The sequence below is a fragment of the Chanos chanos genome, chromosome 1, assembly GCF_902362185.1.
Source record: "Chanos chanos chromosome 1, fChaCha1.1, whole genome shotgun sequence".
Taxonomy (NCBI): Eukaryota; Metazoa; Chordata; class Actinopteri; order Gonorynchiformes; family Chanidae; genus Chanos; species Chanos chanos.
Window position 1 is genome coordinate 3,037,331 of NC_044495.1, and position 23,987 is coordinate 3,061,317.

At 37.9% G+C, this 23,987-nt stretch overlaps 1 protein-coding gene across 1 annotated transcript in view; it reads right to left on the bottom strand.

Moving 5' to 3' along the window:
- Positions 1–7,005: 7,005 nt before the first annotated feature.
- The window catches only part of LOC115820035 (NACHT, LRR and PYD domains-containing protein 12-like), a 50,795-nt gene continuing 33,813 nt past the window's right edge, over positions 7,006–23,987 (bottom strand). Inside the window, exons 16-22 of the mRNA XM_030783473.1 lie at positions 23,758–23,931; positions 19,981–20,154; positions 15,735–15,908; positions 14,719–14,892; positions 13,023–13,196; positions 11,725–11,898; positions 7,006–7,300 (exon numbers count right to left, since the gene is read on the bottom strand). Coding sequence (XP_030639333.1) covers positions 7,006–7,300; positions 11,725–11,898; positions 13,023–13,196; positions 14,719–14,892; positions 15,735–15,908; positions 19,981–20,154; positions 23,758–23,931 — 1,339 coding nt within the window. The remainder of the gene's footprint in view (positions 7,301–11,724; positions 11,899–13,022; positions 13,197–14,718; positions 14,893–15,734; positions 15,909–19,980; positions 20,155–23,757; positions 23,932–23,987) is intronic.

Sequence of the window (23,987 nt, forward strand, 5' to 3'; positions counted from 1 at the left end):
TAACTTAACCCAAATTCTCTTAACAATCACTCATCACCAGACAGCCGCACAACAGACGTGAATATAGCACATAGAGATGGAGACACTGCTGATCACGTTCAGTTTGTAAAAAATTAAACCCAGAAATGCATGTATCCAAAGCACTGACTGGGGTTCACTGTAAACAGGATAAACTGGTGTTTAATAGACACACATTCTTAATTAACAGCTACATTCTGAATGTAAAAAGAATGCAAAAGGACCTGCATAAAGGACAATTATCCTGAATAAAGGCTGATCATCTGTACACCAATTTCTGACCATAATTTCATTTCATTTCAAGTCTTCAGCCTATATAAGCAGTGAGGTGTATGCGCTTAAAGAGTGGATGTGGTTTTATGTCTGTGGTCAGGGAGTAATAAGGCCATTTTCTGTGTCTTAGTTTTGCCATAAGTTTTGCAGTTTGGGCCATAATTTTGTGTCATAAACAACATTTAGCTTAATACATTTTAATACATTTTAGCTGACAGGTATAAATGCTGGCTGATGGAGAGGACAAAGTAACCTAAGTATCCAGTGAGATCGGAGGATTAACAGTACAGATAAATGTGGATCACTATTTAGCAGGCAACAGGTGACTGTTGCGCTTTTTATGTAATGTTTATAACAGCTTATTAATTATTTATAAAGTGATCATAACCGAATAAACTGAATATAAACCATTCACAAACCCTTGATAAGGGCAGTCTTAATGTAAAGTGGTACCAAAAAAAAAAAGAGAGAGAAAGAAACCAAAAAGTGATGGAATTGTAACAACAAATTTGTTTAATTTATTGCTGTTGTGTATAGATCAGTAATGCAGGTAGTTCACTTTGTTGTTGTTTAGACTGCACTCTAAAAGTGAAGGAGTGATGATTAACCCTTACCCTAACCCAGTGCACTGTGTCAATGCTGCATTTATGTGAGAACAGTTTATTCTTGTTCTTCTTTAAAATAAAGGGCAGCTTCATCAGACACTATAACAGGGTAGAACAATGAACACACATACACCTAATGATGGAGATCGGAGAGTGTTCCAGAAAGTGAATTTAGTGAAAACTCTGAGTTAGAGAACTCAGAGAAAGCAGTAAACCCCCAAACAGAAGTATCCTAGGTCTTTGTTTTGCTAGGAGAATGAAGCCCTAGGGCTCTTCTATTGAGAGGTTCACAGCCAGGTTAAACAACTTAAGCAAAGAGATATTGTGACAGTGATACAGGCCAAAACTCCCCAAAGCACAAACAGCCCATAATAATAAAAATAAAAATAATAATAATAATAATAATCATCATCATCATCATCATAATCATCATAATCATAAGAATACAAAACACTAAATAAAGGGTGTGGTCGTAAGTTATTTAAGAAGAGACAATATCCACAGACTTTTTATACAGTTAAGTAGGCTTTCACAGACATTAAGATTAAATTAAGATCATTCCAATAACTTTTTAATACTTTTATTTAACGATTTATTTACATTCAGTCATTGTCTTAACACAAATAATGTCAACGGAAAATTTCAGTCTTTCTTTCACACTCACCACACAGCACTGAAATAACACTTATAAAATTCTAGTGCCAAGAACCACCCCAAGGGCTGTGTGAGGTGTTTCATTGAATCCTTTCTCCGAACACCAAAAATACAGATAAGTAAAGTGAAATTAGTGAAATTAGGAAATTAGACTGATTTGAAACGGGTGAATTTTGACCATCACTCCAAGGTTTTTTTCCTTGTTGAAGGCCTTACTGTTTGTGAACTCATCTTGTCAGATGTGTGTAGTGGGATTGATGAGCTCACAGGAATGATCAGGAGTTATCTCTTGTCAGATGTGTGTAGTGGGATTGATGAGTTCACAGGAATGATCAGGAGTTATCTTTTGGAGAGACTGGGGTTCAGTTAATAAGACATTATTATTAATATGTGTAATGCTATTGATCAGTTACAATCAGAGACAATGTCTAACAAGTTACCTGATGGATTTTACTCTTTATTTTGATGATCAGTTAGATGTGATCCACTATTCTTCAACAAACAAACCACCACCACAGTTCACATGTTTGCCTTTGCATTGGACATACCTCAGTGGCTTTGTATTAGGCACTTTGGCATCATCTGGTGGCGATATTGGATGTTGCCTCTGTAAGGGCCTCTTTAAGCCTTAGGTTTCCATTATGATATCACACAGACATAAACACATGCCAGCCAAGTGTCTTCATGTAGATGAACCAATTGTAGTTCTTGCAGATAAAAGTAATCAGCCTAATAATACTAATTGCATCTTAAATTTGGAATTTCTGAGACTGATCCATGTGATGGATCTGTTTTGGGACCTATATATTTTCCGAAAATTCCAAAAATTGACCAGTAAGCAAAAGAAGTTTTCATAATTTTGTTGATGACACACAATTGCACATATCTGTTCCACCTACAGAAAACAGGCCACAAGCAAATTAATCACTTTTTCGGAATTTATGTCTCATATGAAGAAGCACCTTTTTATAGTTAATCTAAGACAAAAGAGGGACATTATTCATTATTGGGAATAAAATACAAAATGAATATCTATGTGAAAATGAAGGTCTACACTAATGATAAACAAGGCTTTTGTTCTTCATCTGATTAATCTGAAGTGGAAAATCTAGGAATGACAATGGATTCTGCTGTTTTCTTTTCTTTCCATATCAGTAATATGTCCAAGATGACTCTTCATCGCTGAAGAGACAGAGATCGAGTCAGGCCTCTTTGTCTGGTGCAGAAAAGCTTGTCCGTGCATTTGTCACCAGCAGACTGGATTAATGTAACACTCTTTATGGTGGGCTTCCCCCAAAAATTGATTAACATTTTACAGACGGTACACAATGCAGCTGCAATCTGAAAGAAAGAGCACATTCCACTCCTGTTTTAAAGGATTTTGTTACTTGTCTAATCATTTGTTTCTTGTCTGATCTAAAATTGATGGAAAGGTTCTTTTACTGGTTATTACAGCTCATAATGATTATTGTCTGAATACTTACTTTAAACGTCTGCTTGCATACGCTCTATTACATGATCTTAGTTTGTTAAATACTACCCTACTTCATTTACCCAAGGTCAAACCCAAAAATAGCACAGAGGCAACTTTCTGTTTTCTGCTCCAGAACTCTGGATCTCACTACCACTTTTTTTATTTGTTAATATCTGTATGTGCTTTCAAAAAGGAGCTAAAATAATAGTTTTTCAAATGAGCCTTTTGTAAACTGTTGGTCCTCTTCATATCGAGTTAGTTATTTCTTATTTAATCGTTTCTTTTTTATTTTATTCTGTAATATTACTTGTTATTGCATTTTTTAAGTTCTCCCTTTTTAAATCAATAATTCTTACTTGTATTATCATTTATATTACTCTTTCTACCCTGTAAAGCACTTTAAGCTAAATGAAACTCATGTGAATGGTACTATGTAAGTAAAGATCAGTATTATTATTATTGTTGTTGTTTACAATTTGTTTGCAAACAACCCTTATCACAAAGTGTTAGCAACAAATGTTTACACAGTAACTTCATCTTTATATGCAGTTAACTAGAAACTGGTATAACACACACTATAGTTTCACATAGTAACACTTTCTTTACCTGTAAGACTTTGTGTCCAGAAATGTTGTTGTGCTTGGATAAGAGGGCTGTGTCTCTAGGTAAGACAGCTGAGTGCATGTTGATCAGGGTTATTAGACGGCTGTGTGCATGTTGATCAGGGTTATTAGACGGCTGAGTGCATGTTGATCAGGGTTATTAGGCGGCTGAGTGCATGTTGATCAGGGTTATTAGACGGCTGTGTGCATGTTGATCAGGGTTATTAGATGGCTGTGTGCATGTTGATCAGGGTTATTAGACGGCTGAGTGCATGTTGATCAGGGTTATTAGACGGCTGAGTGCATGTTGATCAGGGTTATTAGACGGCTGAGTGCATGTTGATCAGGGTTATTAGACGGCTGAGTGCATGTTGATCAGGGTTATTAGACGGCTGAGTGCATGTTGATCAGGGTTATTAGACGGCTGAGTGCATGTTGATCAGGGTTATTAGACGGCTGAGTGCATGTTGATCAGGGTTATTAGACGGCTGAGTGCATGTTGATCAGGGTTATTAGACTATCACAGTTATAGTTCTCCCACTGAAGACTGAGATTTGAGTCAGCTATTGTTTGGGCTCTTTAAATATTAGTAACAGTTTACAGTATCACAAATCAAAATAAAAACAGTTTAATCATATTTCAGGATCAGAGTCGGAAGCTTTGTGACCCCAAAGTAGGGTCGTTGGTTGACACTCCAAATATGTATGTGTGCGTGTTTTTATTTTTATTTGTTTATTTTATTTGATAGATGAAATACAGGCTTAGGGTTCGGCAGAATCTAGGACATTCTGTAGCCCAGTGAATCAAAAACAAAAGGCGCTTTCGGACCGCACAGTTCTAGGGTCTCATTTGATAGGAACTACCCCTTGGGGAGCTTCCCCTAGAACTACATACGTTCTAGGGCCTTTTTTCTGTTTGCATTCGCACCGCCAGTAGGAACGCTGAAGTGACGTAAGCCGGCAGACGGTGCAGCAGCTAAGAGCTGTTATTTACGTCTAACCAGCTGCACATTTTTAAGTACAAATTTAATGACTTTGAAAACCTTTTAAATACCTCCAAAAGGGAAAAAAAGCCATTACTGCGGCAAAAGAAATCGACAAACAAGACTACAGTATACACAATTAACCAGTTTTATTGAATTTGAATGACAGAAATATTGAGTGCACATTAGACATATAACTGCCTTCTCATTAACGAAACTAAAACTATATGGCGACAGACCCTGTCCAGTGGAAAAAAATGTCCCCCTGCATTTATGCATTTACCACCGCAATAGCAGTGACTCGGTGGGCATAGTAGTTTTCGGGTGCTAGCATAGCGCTTGTGTCTGACGCTTGCTCGTAGCATCGTGTTTTGTTTTTTTCCCTTTTCCTCGCCGCAGCCCTCAAATTGTAAGCTGGATAAGCATATTCTTATTTTAGGTTAAAATGCAGATCACAGCCTTACAAGCGGACACATAAGCACCTACAGAGGCGGAGTGTACGCTACCTCTTCAATGTACAAATATACATTGGATGTTGCAGAAATGGTCATTGTTGGGAGATATAAAATTCCAGACATTTCCTACAATTCCAGACATTTTTGGACACGAATATTGCGCTGCGAAAGTACCTACCCTGAAATAGGAGCTAAAAAAGCCCCTCAAAACGGAGTTCTTAGAACTATAATCGTTCTAAGTTCCTGCGGTGCGCACACGCGAAAAAGGGGGTACGTTCTCCAACAGTTCTAAGAACTATGGAAAAGTTCCTCCGGTGCGAAAGCGCCTAAATACCAGCTTTCTGGGTAAAAACAGTGAGAGAGGAAGAAGTCGAACTACATGGTATTATATGTTTCATCTGTCTGCAAGGCAACACATATCCTTGCCTGAGCGCAGGAACATATTTTCTCTGTACAGTATAAACGCATGCATGACTATGTTACACACTCTCCTTCAACACAAGTTAGTTTCACTTCCTGTCAACAACCTGACTGCCATAATCAAATGAAATACGAAATATATTCAAAATGAAACAAATGATGCAAGACACTAAGTAGCCAGGAACATGCTTTAATATTAAATATCAAAAGGAGATAACATTCCCCCACTTATCAGCATAGACACAAACACTGTGTATACATGTTGTTATGTTTAGCTCCGCATCAGTTTTGTTCCTCAGTTAATAAAGTTCAGTTCATTTTTCATATGTTTTCATACAAAAAATATACATATACTTTTTTCTACACATTTTTATACCCTCTACCTTTTTTAACAATGAGAGCAACAACCACTATACATCAATAATCAAGCTAATCAAATTCAGTTCAGTTTTCATATTTTTTATCAATACTGTCTTTATCACTTAGCTACAACTTCCATTCACCTATCATTTATTTCACCTATCATATATTTGAAGGTTATTAAGGTTTGCTACCATCCACAATTAAATACAACAACCATACATCAATAACAAAAAAAATTATATATATATATATATATATATATATATATATATATATATATATATATATATGGACTAACTTTCTTTTAATTGAAGGCGCTGAAGGTGGCCTTGCCCCCTGCTGTGTGCTGCACAAAGATTTGCATCAAAGGCTCGATGTCCAACATGTCCAAAATGTCCTGATGGATGTTTAGCAAAGCCATGTGTGTTAGTCTTTTTTGTGTCATCGCACTCCTCAACCATGGTTTTAGCCACCGAAGTGTGTAGAATGACCTCCCGGAGGAGAGGAAATGATCGTTTGAATGTTTCTGTCCCAAATCTCCTTTCTGGAAAGCTTGAGTTTGGCTGACATAGCTTCTCAAATCCAGCAGTGTGTGATACAGATGTGACCTGAGTTGCTATCTCTGGCGTTAGCAAAAGCCGATGCACCTGCTCTTGAACCTCCTCAGCAGTGAAAGAGCTTTGTAATGGTGGAGGAAGACTGAGCAAGTGTAGCAGACACACTCGTACTCCAACTGGAACACTGTGTCCTGGACACTGCATCCTCCTGTTCTGTTTGTATTTTGGTTGCTTTTAGAAGTGAAACAATCCAGTGTTGTTTTCTGTGCCACTGATTAGCTCACACTACCACTAAATCTCCCCCCAAGTTTAGCTGACCCGGACCCTTACACTTTGACATGATGTGAATTCGTTAAATTCGAACATTTTAAGCATCTGTTTTTTTTCTATGTATTTTCTGACAGGCAGCTTTAACATATGCTGTTCAAAATTTAAAACAAATGTTCAGATAGCCCATTAGCTATGGTAAAATAGCCAACTATTTACACACTGTGACCCCTTGTCAATCGAGGGTGCTGCAGCTCCCCTCAGAATTCCCCTACCCACGCCCATGCAGCCTTGATATTTTATTAAGTGGACCACCAATGGGGACACTAATCAATCTATACTTCACTGCCGGGACCTGAATAGTGCGGATTTCCACTCTCTGGTTCTGTCTGTTTACTCTCACTGCTCCACTCTGTCCCTCTCTGGTCACTTCCAGTATCACACCCTGGCTTTCCGTTCTCACCATCACTGTGAGAATCTTGTTCTCCCTTCTCACCGGCACTATGAGAATCTGGCTCTCTCTGCTGAAACGAAGGGTCAGACTTCTCATTTTTCTTTCCACCAGACCACAAAAAGCTTGTGACAGTACTGAAAGCATTGAGAGCTGTACTGAGTAAACCAGTGTCCAATCTGCAAGTGAACAAAACACAAACAAAATTTCAAAATTTGCTGCTCTACAATCATCTGCTCGTTAATAACATTTGTTATTTGTGTGTGTGAGAGTGGTGTGTGTCTGTATAAATATGTGAGTGTGTGTGTGTATGTGTGTGTGTGTAAGTGAGTGTGAGAGAGAGAGAGAGAGAGAGAGAGAGAGAGAGAAAGAGGGAGGGAGAGAGAGCACATGGTTGTAAATCACTGGTACAACTTTACGTAATTAAATAATTTAGTAATTAGTGTGCCTAGAGGCTGTAAAACTGAAATCAAGCGTGATTTGTAATGAATCAGTCAGGAATTATTACAGAGTGAGATATTAAACAAAAGACTGCAAATATGTGTCTGCCTGAGAAACCATACAGAGGTCACTTCTGGTCATTTCTGGCAAAACATCAAGTCAAACTGAAAAAACGTAAAGCCTGTAGTTTTTGAGAAATACATTAAAAGATGACAACTCAAAGAAAAGTAAAAAAACAAACAATTTCTAGTGGGTCACTTTCTACACTGATAACCTAGTTATAAAGGGGGAAATTCACTCTTACAATTTCAGTCTTTTTTTGTGTGAAATAGATACATCACTTCAGTAAGTAAGAATTTATGCCATGACTGTAGGGTACACATGAAGAGAGAGTAATAACTGTAGGTAAACAGATATTCTGTTTTGCAGGTAGTGAGAGCAGACATATAAATAGCGTGTTAGATGTACTGTACTGTTCTGTTGTGCAAACAGCAAGAGTATAAAAAAAAGATTTCCAAAATAGATGTACAAATTATTCCATTGTGGGAACCTGAAGGGCAAATGAACCAGAGACAGGTGGTCTAGACTAGATCTAGACTTGTGACTAGAGCAGGAGGTGATTTTAGCTCTGACTGGTCAAATGAGAGAGGGGTGGAGACTGAGTTGTGACCAAGAGATCATTCTCTCTACATAGAACAAAGTATAAACTACAGAATATATTTCAGTATGTCATAGTGTAAATAGTAAAGATATAAATGGCAGAAATGTTCAAGAATTATTGGGTATGATTCACTATTTGTCTGCAGAACTCCTGTTTAACAGGGACCAGATGATGAGTGAGGAGACTGCCTCCACGTGCCGTTGGACTCCCACTGATTGGTCAATATTGTAAAATTTGTATTTTAATACTAATTTACCTTATGGTCAAGAAATGCCCCCACAAATAAAAATACACCTCTGTACCCAGATAAGATACTAAAAGTGATTCCTTCACAATTAAACAGGAATTGTCAAAATCTGTATAATGTCTCCGGTGTTTGGGAGGTGTAACTGCATTTATAATAATGGTAAGAATGCAGGCACTACATATATATCTCCCTCTGTGCTCCTTGTGAAGTCTCTCATTCCCTTCAATGTACTGAGTCATGTTTATCCTGAGAACTGATGCTCCTGTTTACTTCATTCTCAGGATCCTTTGGTCCTGTTGGGCCTCCTGTGTTTTGACCTTAGCCTGTTTCTCATATCCAATTGTTAGTATCGCACTCAGTAGCTGGGTTATTGTATACCTCACCTGGCCTGTCTTGTGACTTGGAGTTTGAATAATGGTTCATAATAAAATAAAGTTTTCCATGCACATTCATCCAGCATCTCTCTACATCTGAAATTGGTCTCTGAAAACTAACTGCAGTGTCCATCAGCCTAATCTGTATGAGTGAAGCTTTTTTAAATACCTCCTTACACAGCTCTCGACAGCCACTAGACTGCATCTCTACAGCCACTAGACTGCATTTCTGCATCACAGTAACACATACTGGTAGTAAATACATTCTATCACATTTTAGGCATATATAGAGGAGAGAATTACCATACATTAGAACTATATTTATTGCTTGGGTGATAGAAGCTAATATCAGGGTTTATTAAGTCTTGTTTCATGAGTAGCTGTGTTATAGCCCCACGGAACTATCACAGATTATGTTTATATTGTGAATATAAACTTTAAGACGTTATAACCCTCCACTGTTCTGTTTCTGTGGTCAGACACTGGGTGGGACTACTGTCTTGCTGTTTGATGCACATACAGTTTCTGCTTTGTCGATGTGGAATGTCTACAGAGACTGGGTGTAGGTTAATGAGCAGTGTACCTGTCACGCTAAAGAATCTATCACCATCAATTTCTCTTCACTATTCCATATCCCATTGTATCAAAATATTTTTACTCACTCCAGTTTCTCCAGTTTATAGTCTGGATTGTCCAGTAGAGCAGAGATCTGTTTCACATCTGAGCTTCTTATCTTATTCCCTTTCAGATGCAGCTCTATCAGGTGTGAGGGGTTTGATGTCAGAGCTGTAGTCAGAGCAGCACAGCCTTCTTCTGTTATACTGCAGTTATTGAGGCTGTAGAGAGAGAGCAGGAAACTGATTAAAGGTCTTAGTTTTATTTTGGACAGAAAAATGCTAGGTTTGCACACACACACACACACACATACACACACATACACACACACACACACACACACACATGCACGCACACACACACTGACAGACTCTCACATGCTCAGCTGTCTGTGTTCTGTTTTTTGCATTGTATTAATCTGTGAGAAGAATGACTGTAATAATGCAATTCAGCTGACAGCAGTGATTAACAAAATAGCAGTTAATGCAGCAACAAATCCACTTTCTTACTAGTAATACCACAGAAGTCAGACTGGCTGGTCATGCTCTGGCTGGTACTGGGATAGTTACAGCTGTCATATTATTAAATGGAATGAGACAGAGACAGGGAAGAATTATTTCTGTACTAAATCCAGAGCATAACATAAACAAATGATTTTTAGGCATTTTTTGTTCCTTTTTTTTTTTAAAGTAAGGTAATGCTAGCAGACAACTCAATTTTTATACTGATATTATAATCACATATATATCTTTGTTGTGTGTTACTGTAAAACTCAGCTTGCTTGATAGAATATGTAACTCTGTAGTTTTTTCTTTTTTTTTTCCATTGTGACTATAACGGTCTGTTTGGTATGCTTCATCATACACTCTTTGTCTGTTTACTTACAGCAGTCTCTGTAGTTTACAGCCTGGATTCCTCAGTAGATCAGAGATGTGCTTCACTCCTGAGTCTCCTAGTTTATTCCCACTCAGATTCAGCTCTATCAGGTGTGAGGGTTTTTTTCCCAGAGCTGAAGTTAGAAAACTACAGCCCTTTTCTGCTATACTGTTGTCATTAAGCCTGTAGAGAGAGAGAACAAGAAACAGGATAAAGCAGAGTAAAAGAGAGAGAGTCACACATGTTTATTGTGTGTTACTGTAAGTCTGTGCTTCACAGAACATGTAATTCTATAGTTGGAATTTTTTGTTTTTCCATTGTGACTTTAAAGGCCTGTTTAGTATATTTCACTACATCATACACTCTATCAGTTTACTTACAGCAGTCTCTGTAATTTACACTTTTTATTCTCCAGTAGACCTGAGATCTCCGTCGCTTCTGAGTTTCCTAGTTTATTCCCACTCAGATCCAGCTCTATCAGGTGTGAGGGGTTTCGTGTCAGAGCTAAAGCTATAGGACTAAAGCGCTTTTCTTTTTCACTGCAGTTATGAAGCCTGTAGGGAGAGAGAGAAACAGAGTAAGGCTCTTATTCTTATCTTGATCACAATAAAAATCACCACAGAGACAACTTTACCCTGGCCTCTCTGAGATTTAATACTGAAAAAACCTACAGGCATACACACACACACACACACACACACACACACACACACAGGTATACTCCTGAATGGACTGCTGTCTGTGTTGTATCTGCTGTACTGTATTGAGCTGTACTGTGAGAAGAGTTACTATATGTATGTAACAGCAGTCATTGAGAAAAAGAGTTAATCAAGCTGCTCGTCATCTTCTCACTGGTAACATCACAGAATTAAGACCCAGTAGAGAAATCCTATCCTGCTCTGGCTGGTACCAGGATAGTTATGTTTTTCTATAGTTGAATGAGATACATATGTAATTACACATAATTATTGTAGAATCAGTGTGGGCTGGTGATTATAAAAACACAGTAAAGAAGTACAGTCTTTTTCTCTTATACAACTTACACTGACTACAGAGAGGGAGAGAGAAAGAGAGAGAGAGAAAGAGACAAAGAGAGAGAGAGAAACAAGCAAATGAACAACTTCTCTCTGCACCAAACTCAGAGTACAACAAACAAAAATATTTAGGTTTGTTTTTATGCTGCATTAATAAAAGTAATGTAGCACTGCTGGACAACACAACTGTTACACTGGTATTATAATCAAACATATATCTTTACAGTATGTTACTGTAAAACTATGGTTTATAGAAAATGTAACTCCTCTGTTGCAATGTCTTATCCCTCTCTGGCTGCTATTAAGGACTTCAGTGTATTTCACTACATCATACACTCATTGCCAGTTTACTTACAGCAGTCTCTGGAGTTTACACTGTGGATTCTGTAGCATATCAGAGATGTGCTTCACTCCTGAGTCTCCTAGTTTATTCCCACTCAGATTCAGCTCTATCAGGTGTGAGGGGTTTGATGTCAGAGCTGAAGTCAGAGCAGCACAGCCTTCTTCTGTTATACTGATGTCATTTAGCCTGTAGAGAGTGAAAGAGGGAGAGAGAGAGAGAGAGAGAGAGAGAGAGAGAGAGAACCATTACTAATTGTACAGTAAACTTATGAAATGTTAGAAGATGTATCACCTAAGAATATTCAGAACATTCAGCTCTTCATGGTGAGGAAAATATGGGTAAAATTTCCTGGTTTGATTAACCCAGCAATATATATGTCATTGAGCCTGTAGGGAGAGAGAGCAGGAAGCTGAGTAAAGATCATTTTTATCTTGGTCACAAAAATCCATCAATACAGAGACAACCTTATTTTGGCTTCACTGAGATCTAACACTGAAAAAACCTAGGCACACATAGACACACACACACATACACACGCACACACACACACACACACACACACACAGACACACAGACACACACACACAGACACACACACACACACACACACTGTGCACATTGTAGAAACAGTGTGGGTAAAGTGACTGTAAAGAGAGAGAATATGGAAGAGGAGAATAACCTTCTTCTGTTATACTAGTTACACTGATTACAGACAAAAGGGAGAGAGAGAGAAAGAGTAAGAGAGTGAGAAAAATAGGAGAGAGAGAGAGAGAGAGAGAGAGAGAGACACACACACACACACTGAAAGACTCTTGCACAGTTGTATGGGTTATATCTGTTGGTATTGATCTGTGAGAAAAATGACTGTAATAAAGCAATTGAGCTGACACCACAAACAGTCAATCAAACATATCATCCACTTTCTTACTGGTAAGATCACAGAGGTAAGACTCAATAGTGTGTTTCTTTCAGGATCTGGCTGGTACTGGGATAATTACAGTTGTTATATTATTAAATGGAATGAGACAGAGACAGGGAAGAATTATTTCTGTACTAAATCCAGAGCACAGCATAATCAAATGATTTTCATACTTGTTTTTAATACTTTGTTGTTAATAGTAAGGCAACGCTCCCGGACAGCACAATTGTTGTACTGACTTTTAGTAAAATGTATACATTTGTAGTATGTTACGATAAAAAATCAGGGAACTTGATAGAATATGTAACTCTTTAATTGGAATTTCTTGTCCATCCTTTGTGACTATAAGGGTCTGTATACTCCATCATACACTCACTGTGTGTTTACTTACAGCAGTCTCTGCAGTGTACACTGTGGATTCCCCAGTAGAGCAGAGATGTGCTTCACTCCGGAGTCTCCTAGTTTATTCCCACTCAGATTCAGCTCTATCAGGTGTGAGGGGTTTGATGTCAGAGCTGAAGTCAGAGCAGCACAGCCTTCTTCTGTTATACTGCTGTCATTAAGCCTGTAGAGAGGAAAAGAAAGAGAGAACCATTATTAATTGTGAAGTAAAATGATGAAAATGGTGGAATATGTATCACTTAAGGCTATTCGGAACATTCAGCTCTTCATGGTGAGGAAAATATGGGTAAAATGTCCTAGGTTAAATAACCTCATAAGGAAACATTAGGTAAATACTGGAGACTGTTTAAAGTTAACATCATTTTTTATTTTGCAACAAAGTATTTGGGTTCATGTAGCATTGTACTAAAATATGCAAATAAAACATAAGACTAATATTCAGTGCTCTCTCTATTCTAATATTTTATATGTGTGTTATCTCATTTAATACATCTCATTTAGTGCATATGAAAAGTGGGGTCTGCTCTTCCAGTACAGTGATGCTTTTCTGTCCATCATCACATTAGAGTTAAACACAAAGCAAAGTCCTCTTTTCATGTCACAACTACAACATTTTTCATTCATAATGAAAAAAAACATAAAGATTGAACAAATATCAAGACACTAACTTAAATGAGAAAATTAAAATTTAAAAATGAAATTAAATCAAATGAGTAGTGAAAAAATCATTCCAGACACTGACTTCAGTTTCTGCACTTTGCAGTGTGAATCCTCCAGTAGAGCACAGAACTGCTTCACTCCTGAGTCTCCTGGTTTCTTCTCACTCAGATCCAGCTCTGTCAGGAGTAAGGAGTTTGTACCTAGAACTGAGGTCAGATACTCACAGGCTTTCTCTGCACTGTCACTGTTCAGTAATCTGTAGGGAGGAAGAATAAACTGATGTTATAAAATGGCTTTTTTATCTCACTGCTCCTCACATCCATCTGCAGAGTCTAGGACTGCCCAGTTCAGTTTACTAACTAACCATCAGTTGGAAGTGGAAATCAGTGCTGGAGCCTGTTTTATTAGGGCCTAGTGCTAAATTCAGATATAACTGACCTCTTTACATCATAATTTGTGAGCAGTTATTATAACAAACAAAATTCAGCAACTCAGGAAGCTTAACTGAGCACAGGAAACATCAAGAGACTGTAAATTGTATTATGAAATGTTCTCACCTCAGTGTCTTCAGTTTACATTTTGGACCCTTCTGTAAATCAGTGAAGAGTTTCACTCCTGAGTCGCCAGGGTCATTCCCTCTCAGATCCAGCTCCATCAGACAGGATGAAGGGTTTGAATTCACAGCTGACACTAGAGCAGAATATCCTTCCCCTGTTATACCACAGTCTGAAATTCTAGAGAAAAGAGAAAGGTCATTGTGGCAAAAACACATCACTGAAAAAATGAACAGTTGTGCATTACATGAATAATGATCATTTTTTGATTTTGGCCTTAATAGGCCTTAGGAAGGAGTTTAATAGTAATGTGATAAATGTCAAACATTTATTCACGTTATTAAGATTGGACTTTTATATCAGCATAAGTCCCTCTAAAATGTGCTACTACTACTTTAAAAATATCAAAGATCTGTATGATTCATTTACGTAAGAAATTTTTTAATATTGGTTCAGCTTCACATCACTTACAATAGTCTCTGTAGTTTACAGTTTGAATTCTCCAGGAGAGCAGAGATGTGTTTTGCTCCTGCTTCTCCCAGTTTATTCCCACTCAGATTCAGCTCTATCAGGTGTGAGGGGTTTGATGTCAGAGCTGAAGTCAGAGCAGCACAGCCTTCTTCTGTTATATTGCTGTCATTAAACCTGTAGAGAGGGAGAGAGAGAGAGAAAAAAAATTCAAGTTTTTGTTTTATTTTATTTTTGGGTTACATAGATAAACTGCAATAGAAACAAGGTTTTTTGGCTTCAATGAGTTAAAAACCCTTAGTATGCACACACAGACGCACGAGTGTGCACACACATACACACACACACACACACACACACACACACACACACACACACAGATATACTCCTGGATGGAGCACTGTCTGTGCTGTATCTGTTACAGATTTTGGAGCTGTGAGAAGTGTGATCCTGTTACTGACTCAGTCAGCACAACTGAGTAAAATGAAAGGGTTTACTTAGTTACTTATCTGTCTTATTGACAACATTACAGAATTAAGACCCAGCACTGAGACCCTGTTCTGTTCTGACGGGCACTGAGACAGTCCCCGTTAAATGGAATGAGAATATATAAAATCAATGAAAAATTACAGAAAAGTCTATAGGGGGTTAGATACATGTGTGGGCAGTTAGGGTCATTAAGTGTGTAGACTGACAGAGAGAAAGAGAAAGAGAGAGAGAGAATCAAACAGACAGGCAGACAGACAGAGGAGTGAAAGAGAGAGAGAGAAACGTTATATATGTACTAAGCTTAGACCTTAACAAAGATAAATCATGTTTTGTATTTTTAAAGGCAGCAAACAATTCTGGGAAACAAAGCTGTAATATTGGTAATATAACTGTGTACATTCTTTTGTTGTATGTTACTGTAAAACTGTGCCTTGTAGAATATGTAAATCTATTCTTGGAATTTGTTGTCCATTCTTTGTGATTATAAGGGTCTGTATACTACATCATGCACTCATTGTCTGTTTACTTACAGCAGTTTCTGGAGTTTGCAGTGTGGATTCCCCAGTAGATCAGAGATGTGTTTCACTCCTGAGTCTCCCAGTTTATTCCCACTCAGATTCAGCTCTATCAGGTGTGAGGGGTTTGATGTCAGAGCTGAAGTCAGAGCATCACAGCCTTCTTCTGTTATATTGTTGTCATTAAGCCTGTAGAGAGAGAGAGTGTTGGGGTGGGGTAGGGTGAATGGCAACCATTACTGATTCCATAAGTAAAATCATGACATGGCAGAGAATGTATCGCTTAAGAATATTCTGAATGTTTAGCTCTCCATGGTGAGATAGCTATTGGTAAACTTTCCTCTGCTAAAGAAATTGGAAAGTAAATATTGGTAAATATTGGTGATTGTTAACTTTCCTTCTCCAGTAAACTGTTTAGATTTAGTGTAGCACTGCACTAAAATATTACATAGATAAAAAAAATCTCATCAATATCCTTTACTCAATTCTAATGTTTGGTGGGTGCTCCCCCATTAATGTACATGAAAACCATATACAGTACTGTAATGCTTTTCTGACTGTCATTACACTGGGGGAAAACAAAGAGGAATGTCATCCACTCTCTTTATATCTGGAAATATATCTTTATATCTTGTTGTCAGGTTTAAATAAATAAATAAAATAAATAAATAAACAAACAAAACAGAGTAACCACTAACCTAAGTTTTGTCAGTTTGCAGTGTGAATCCTCCAGTAGAACTGAAAGCTGCTTCACGAATGAGTCTCCTGGTTTCTTCTCACTCAGATCCAGCTCTGTCAGGAGTAAGGGGTTTATTCCTAGAAAGTTACTCAGATAAGCAAAGGCTTTCTCTGCAGCATCACTCTTCAACAACCTACAGAGAGAGGAAGAGTGTGTTTATGTTAATAATCATTTGTTAAATGTCTGCTAGTACAATCTTCCTAAATATTTGAGAAAGAAATAAGGCAAGATCCAGCTCTGAGTAGGTTAAAGGGTTTCTGCCTAAATATGAAATAAAAAAAATGGAAAAATCATGAAATTCAAAAAACAAGCTTTATCTGCAGCATCATTTTCCAACAACCTGTAGAGAGAGGAGCATGAACTGTTGTAGAAATATTCACACATATGCACACATATATATGTCATTGCTGCTCCTACCCCCGCCCCCCCTTTCGAGTCTGAGGGTGTTCCCAGTTTAGTTTACAGAGAACATGATTAACTGCACATGTGAATAATAGAAGCTAAAATGATTAACCATGTCACTCTGGTGTGGAAATCAGTGTTGGGACCTTACAGTGAACCTCTATAGATAGCTGTATTAGTGCTATGATAAATTAGATACAGTATAACTGATCTCTCTTCATCTCCAGAGACTGATGTATCATATAGAATTATTTTAACTAATAAAACTCAGCAGTTCAAAAGGTGAACAGAATGTGGGAAACCTTCAGCGATTTCATGCTCTTTTGTGAAATTTTCTCACCTCAGAGTCTTCAGTTTATACTTTTCATTATTAACTAAATGATGTAAATCAGTGAGCAGCTTTACTGCTGAGTGTCCTGGGTCGTTCCCTCTCAAATCCAGCTCTACCAGGTGTGAGGGGTTTGATTTAAGAGCTGAAGCCAGAGCTGCATATCCTTCACCTGTTATACCACAGTCAGAAAGTCTAAAGAAAAGAGAGGAGTTTTTCACTGATGTAGCAGAAAACATATCACTGAAAAAATGAACAGTTGGAAATGTTCATTCTCTGATACTCTCCATACTGTGCTTGAAGAGGGAGTTTAAGATTTACATGATGAATGTCAAAATTCTTTTCAAGTAATTATTTAAGAATGTACCTTCATATCCAAATACGGTTTCAAAAATATCAATGATTTTAATGTAAACACTACATCTACACAAATTCATCTTAGAAATTTCAGTTTCTGTTCACCATCATATTACTTACAGCAGTTTCTTTAGTTTACAGTGTTCACTCAGAAGATCTGAAATGTGCTTCACTCCTGAATCTCCTAGTGTATTCCCACTCAGATTCAGCTCTGTCAGGTGTGAGGGGTTTGATGTCAGAGCTGAAGCAAGAGCGACACAGCCTTGTTCTGTCACACTGTTGTTTTCAAGCCTTTAGGGGGAGAACAGGAAACTGTGTAAAGGTCTTACTCTTATCTTGGTCACAAACATTAATCAGGAGAGAGACAAATTTATTCTAGCTCCACTTAGATCCAACAATGAAAGTCCTAAATCCTGTTACACAAGTTACTTTGACTACAGACAAAAGGGAGGAGAGAGAGAGAGAGAGAGAGAGAGAGAGAGAGAGAGAGAGAGAGAGAGAGAGAGAGGGAGAGAGAAAATTGTTTTTAATGCTATACTGATAAATGTAAGGCAACACTACTGGACAACACAACTGTTTTAAAACTGGAAGGCATGTACTGTAAAACATGTAACTCTTTGGCTGGGATTTTTGTCTTTTCATTGTGATGCCAAAGGTCTGTTTAGTGTATTTCACTACATCACAGGCTCTTTGTCAGTTTACTTACAGCAGTCTCTGTAGTTTACACTGTGGATTCCCCAGTAGAGCAGAGATGTGCTTCACTCCTGATTCTCCTAGTTTATTCCCACTCAGATTCAGCTCTATCAGGTGTGAGGGGTTTGATGTCAGAGCTGAAGTGAGAGCAGCACAGCCTTCTTCTGTTATATTGTTGTTATTAAGCCTGTAGATAGATACATGGAGAGAGAGAGAGAGAGAGAGAGAGAGAGAGTGAAGAATTATTACTATGGAAATATTACTTATTGTTAAAAATACAGATAATGTAATATTCTGTCATAAATGTTTTGACTTTATGTATCACTGTGCCAAAATATAATGAGTATGAAATATCTGATTGATATTTATTACTCCACTATTCTAAGACTTTCCTCTATTACTCCCTTGCTGTTACAGTGCAGTGATACTTCTCTGTCACTAATTACATGTATGTGAAAAACCACGGACAGTCTTCTTGACAAGCTAGAATAAACTGACTTTAAAAATACATGTCATATGTTATTACGGCTCCCTTCCTCCTTTATGCTCTGGGGGATGTCCAAGTTCAGTTTATAAATAGGATGAATCAGTCCTGGGCAAATCAAACAAAGGAGTATGCACTGATGCACTGATTGTAAGTCGCTTTGGCAAAAAGCGTCTGCCAAATAACTAAATTGTAAATTGAGTAGGGATAAAAATCATTCCAGACACTGACTTCAGTTTCTTCACTTTGCAGTGTGAATCCTCCAGTAGAGCACAGAACTGTTTCACTCCTGAGTCTCCTGGTTTCTTCTCACTCAGATCCAGCTCTGTCAGGAGTAAGGGGTTTATTCCAAAAAATGAAGTCAGAGAATCACAGGCTCTCTTTGCAGCATCAGTCAATAACCTATAAAGACAGAATGAAAAAATTCATTAATGCAAAAAAAATCATATTCATCATTACTGCCCCCATCCTCCTGGTGAATCTGCTGGTTTTGCAGTTCAGTTTACAGTAATCATGATGACACTAGAGTAACATAGATGTGGTGGGGAAATCAGTGTTGGAACTTTACTTAGAATCTGCAGATGGTTTTATTAGGGCTATAGATATATTCAGATATAAATGGTCTCTGTTCAGCTGCAATGATATTTATTTATCATGCACCATTATCAATGATTTATCATGCACCATTATCCTTTTATCAAACAAAGGCTGAACAGAGCACTGTAAACATTAAAAGATTTTGAATTGTGCTGTGAAACTTTCTCACCTCAGAGTTTGAAGTTTACATTTTGGGTCCATCTGTAAATCAGTGAGCAGCTTCACTCCAGAGTCTCCAGGGTCGTTCCCTCTCAGATCCAGCTCTACCAGGTGTGAGGGGTTTGATCTCACAGCTGAAGCCAGAGCAGCATATCCGTCTCCTGTTATGCCACAGTCAGAAAGTCTGGAGAGAAGAGAAGAGTCTGTCACTATTGTGGCAAAAACACATCATTGAAAAAATGAACAGTTGCTCAATACATGAGAAATAATAATTTTCTGATATCGACCTCACTGTGCCTTAGGAAGGAGTTTAACAGTAACATGATAGATCTTAAACATTTTTCACTTAATTAAGAGTGGGCTTTTATATCAACTTATGTATCTCTGAGGTGGGATACTACAGTTACAAAAATATCAAAGATTTCTATGTAAAGACTACAGCTATAAGATTCATTCATGTTAGAAATTTCGTTCAGTTTTCGTTCAGTGTTACATTACTTACTCCAGTTTCTCCAGTTTACAGTGTGGATTCTCCAGCAGAGAACAGATATGCTTCACTCCTGAGTCTCCTAGTTTATTCCCACTCAGATTCAGCTCTATCAGGTGTGAGGGGTTTGATCTGAGAGCTGAAGTCAGAGCAACACAGCCTTCTTCTGTTATACTGCTGTCATTAAGCCTGTGAACAGCAGAAAGAATAGAAAAGCCATTCATTTCTTACATTTTATATATTCATTAATAATTAACTGCAATAAAAAATTATAGGATCTCAGTTAACTCTTGCTACTACTGCACCATTCTGTTCAAATTTGTGTTTGCTTTTCAGTACAGTTATTTGTTTTCTAGGTGTGTGATATTCCATAAACAGACACTTTGTATATTGACATCCTACAGTAATAATTTTGTGTTCACCTGTTACACTGTTAATAACAAAGAGAAATGTGCTAATAAAGTTACAACATATTAAACTAAAGTACAAAGGAGTCATTTCCTATCTAAGTAAAAATAATCTAACAAATCAAATACGAACTTAAGTTTTTCCAGTTTGCAGAGTGAATCCCCCAGCACATCAGACAGCTGCTTCACTAATGAGTCTCCTGGTTTCCTCTTGCTCAGATCCAGCTCAGTCAGGACTAAGGGATTTATACCAAGAACCGAAGTCAGAGAAGCACATGCATTCTCTGCAGCATCACTCTTCAACAACCTGTAAAGAGAGAAGAAGAATAAAAGGATGTAAATATATATATATATATATATATATATATATATATATCTTATGTCACTGCTGCACCCATCCTTGTTTAAAGTCCGGGTGAGTTCCCAGTTCAATTTACAATGAACATGATTTACTAGAATATCACAGGTTAAACTATTAACTCAATCAGTTTTGGGACTTCACCGAAAGTGTAGGTGGCTTTATTAGCGCTATAGATATCTTCAGATATCACTGATCTCTTTTCATCTCCAGTGGCAAGTTTAGTAAATACAATTACCATTTTAACAAGGGAAATTCTTCCACTCAGTGGCATTGGAAATTGTAAAATTTGTGTTGGGAAATTTTCTCACCTCAGTTTCGTCAGTTTACAGTTTGGATCATCACATAAATTGAGTAATTCGGTGAGCAGCTTCACTCCTGAGTGTCCTGGGTCGTTCCCTCTCAGATCCAACTCCATCAGACAGGATGAAGGGTTTGATTTCAGGGCTAAAGCCAGAGCAGCATATCCTTCTCCAGTTATGCTACAGTCTGACAGTCTAAAGGGAGGGGAAGAGTCTATCACTGTTGCAGCATTTAAAAAAGACAACTGATGTTATTCCCCACAAGCTAAAAGGATAACCACTGTTGAAATAAAGAGAAATTTCATATATTTAATTTGGTAACATAACTCACTCCAGTTTCTTCAGTTTACTGTGAGATTTCTTCAATAGATCAGAGATGTGCTTCACTCCTGAGTCTCCCAGTTTATTCCCACTCAGATTCAGCTCTATCAGGTGTGAGGGGTTTGATGTCAGAGCTGAAGTGAGAGAAGCACAGCCTTCTTCTGTTATATTGCTGTTGTTAAGCCTGTAGGGAGAGATGGGAGAGATGTAATCATGAATGAGTTTGAATGATACAAGGATGACTTTTAAATTGGCACCAACCTATGGCAACATGGTGTTGGTCTGAGTTGCTTATCTATCCCACCTGCCATGGTATTAGAAAAAACAGCACTTGGTGATTCCACCACCATGCAGCAGAAAGTCACAAAAATGGACTCTTTTCATGTGTGTTTCCTCAATGGTGGAATAAGTGTTCCAATTCCATCTAGTCTATTGACTCTCTTTCAATTTTCCGCAGGCACCTAAAAAAATCTTTTTTTTTTCTTTGCTTTTTTTCTGTGAAATCATTACCTCCACAGCCAAAAACTAACTAACCTACCCCTCCCTAATGTCTTGAATGCTCTAAAGTTCCCATGTATTACTTTTCTCTCCATGTTATAGATTTCATGGCACTTCATTTAAAACTCTGTAACTCTAAGCTGATACTGTCCTGTATGAACTTACTTTTATGTTGTAGATTTCCCTCCCTCTGTGACTGGTACTACTTTTTGTGATACTTGTTATAGCGGCTACATTATAGCGGCTACTGACCCACTTGTAGTCCAGTCTTTTGATTTTCCCTCAACATTCTTGCATTTGCATCTGGTCTAATATTGAATGTAGAGGTGGCACTTATGCAACAGACAGCTCCTTAATGAATACATGTTTGCTTTAAACTGTGTGTCCTGGAAGTCACTTTAGATAAAAGCATCTGCTAAATGTAAGCCTGTCCCCCAATGCCTAACCTCCCTAGAGGAAAAAACAAAACAAAACAAAAAACAAACAAAAAACAAGCAAAAACAAAAAAACAAAACAAAACAAAAAAAACCTTTGTCTTGTATTTGTGTTTGTAAAAGTATTCCAGGGGCGCAATGTGAAGGGGCAATTTGACGGTATTAGAAGGTATTCTAATACCTGTTGAAGGTATTAGAAATCCGAATAATGCACCAATTGTAAGTCGCTTTGGTAAAAAGCGTCTGCCAAATAACTAAATTGTAAATTGTAAGTATGACAAGTTGGAATTGCTTAGTTTTCAGAACAGTGCACCAGTTAGTGCACCAGCTGGAGTTATTGTTGTGGGGCCCTGGATAAGATCTAAGGGCAGACGTTTAACTAAGCAATGTTGAAGAACAGGAGTACTGGCATGCTGGTGTTGCTATGGAAGAGAGTACTCCATCCCCCATTCCTCTATGTTGTCCTCTTGACTGTAACGACAGGGATGAACTACCACTGCTCATTCAGCAGCAATGCAACTTTAGGGACTGTTGTGATGTGTTTCACTGAAACATTGCTGTGTCAACATTCCAGACTCAGCTACAGAACAGCCAGGTTTCTCCCTTTACTGAACAGAACCCACGATTCAGTCGAGGAAACAAAAAGGAGGGGGCATCTGTTTCTATGTCTACAGTTGCTGGCACTCAGCAGTTATCACAGTACTGCACCCCAGACCTTGAGACCTTGTGCATAAGATGCAGGCTATTACAGATAACACTGAATCACAGAAAGCAAAGTTCTTGATCAATGTTGCTGCAATTTCCCTAACTGATGTTATGCCATTATGTACCACGTATCTGACCATAACATTTACATTACATTTATTCATTTAGCACATGCTTTTATCCAAAGTGACTTCAGATACACACACAATACAAACCATATATTCATTAAGGAGCTGACTGTGGCATAAGCACCACCACTAAGTTCAGTATTAGACCAGACACAAATGTGAGAATGCTGAAGGACAATAAGAGACTGGACCACAAGCAGGTCAAGAGTTGCCATGATGTAAACTATTGAGTACAAAGTGCCAGGTAGTACCAGTAATAGTGGTAAGGAAATCTATATCACAATAGGTCAGTGTACACAGGACAGCATAGATTTATAATTATTGTAAGTGCAGACACTGGGACATCACACATTCTAAACTCTACTGAGTGACCCACTACACAGCATCCCCAGTCTTTGACCATAGATGAACATGATGTCACAGGTCTAACAGAATTCTAAAAAAGCAGAGGTACTGCAGGTCTTAAATGGGATAGCAATGCACAAGAGGCTGTAAAGGCAGCACAACAAACATCACATTTTCTGAGTCGGCTTAAGAAATACATTTTAGCTACTGTTAAATATAAGGATGTTAACATGCATTTTCTTGGGCAGTAAATTACTTTGAGTTTTAATTTGATCAACAAATCAAAACACTAACTTTAGTTTCTTCACTTTGCAGTGTGAATCCTCCAGAAGAGCACAGAACTGCTTCACTCCTGAGTCTCCTTGTTTCTTCTCACTCAGATCCAACTCTGTCTGGAGTAAGGGGTTTCTACCTATTAGTGAAGTCAAGTAAGCACAGGCTTTCTCTGCAGCATCACTCTTCAACAACCTACAGAGAGAGAGAGAGGAATAAAATTCATTCACTGGATTTTTTTTATATCATTG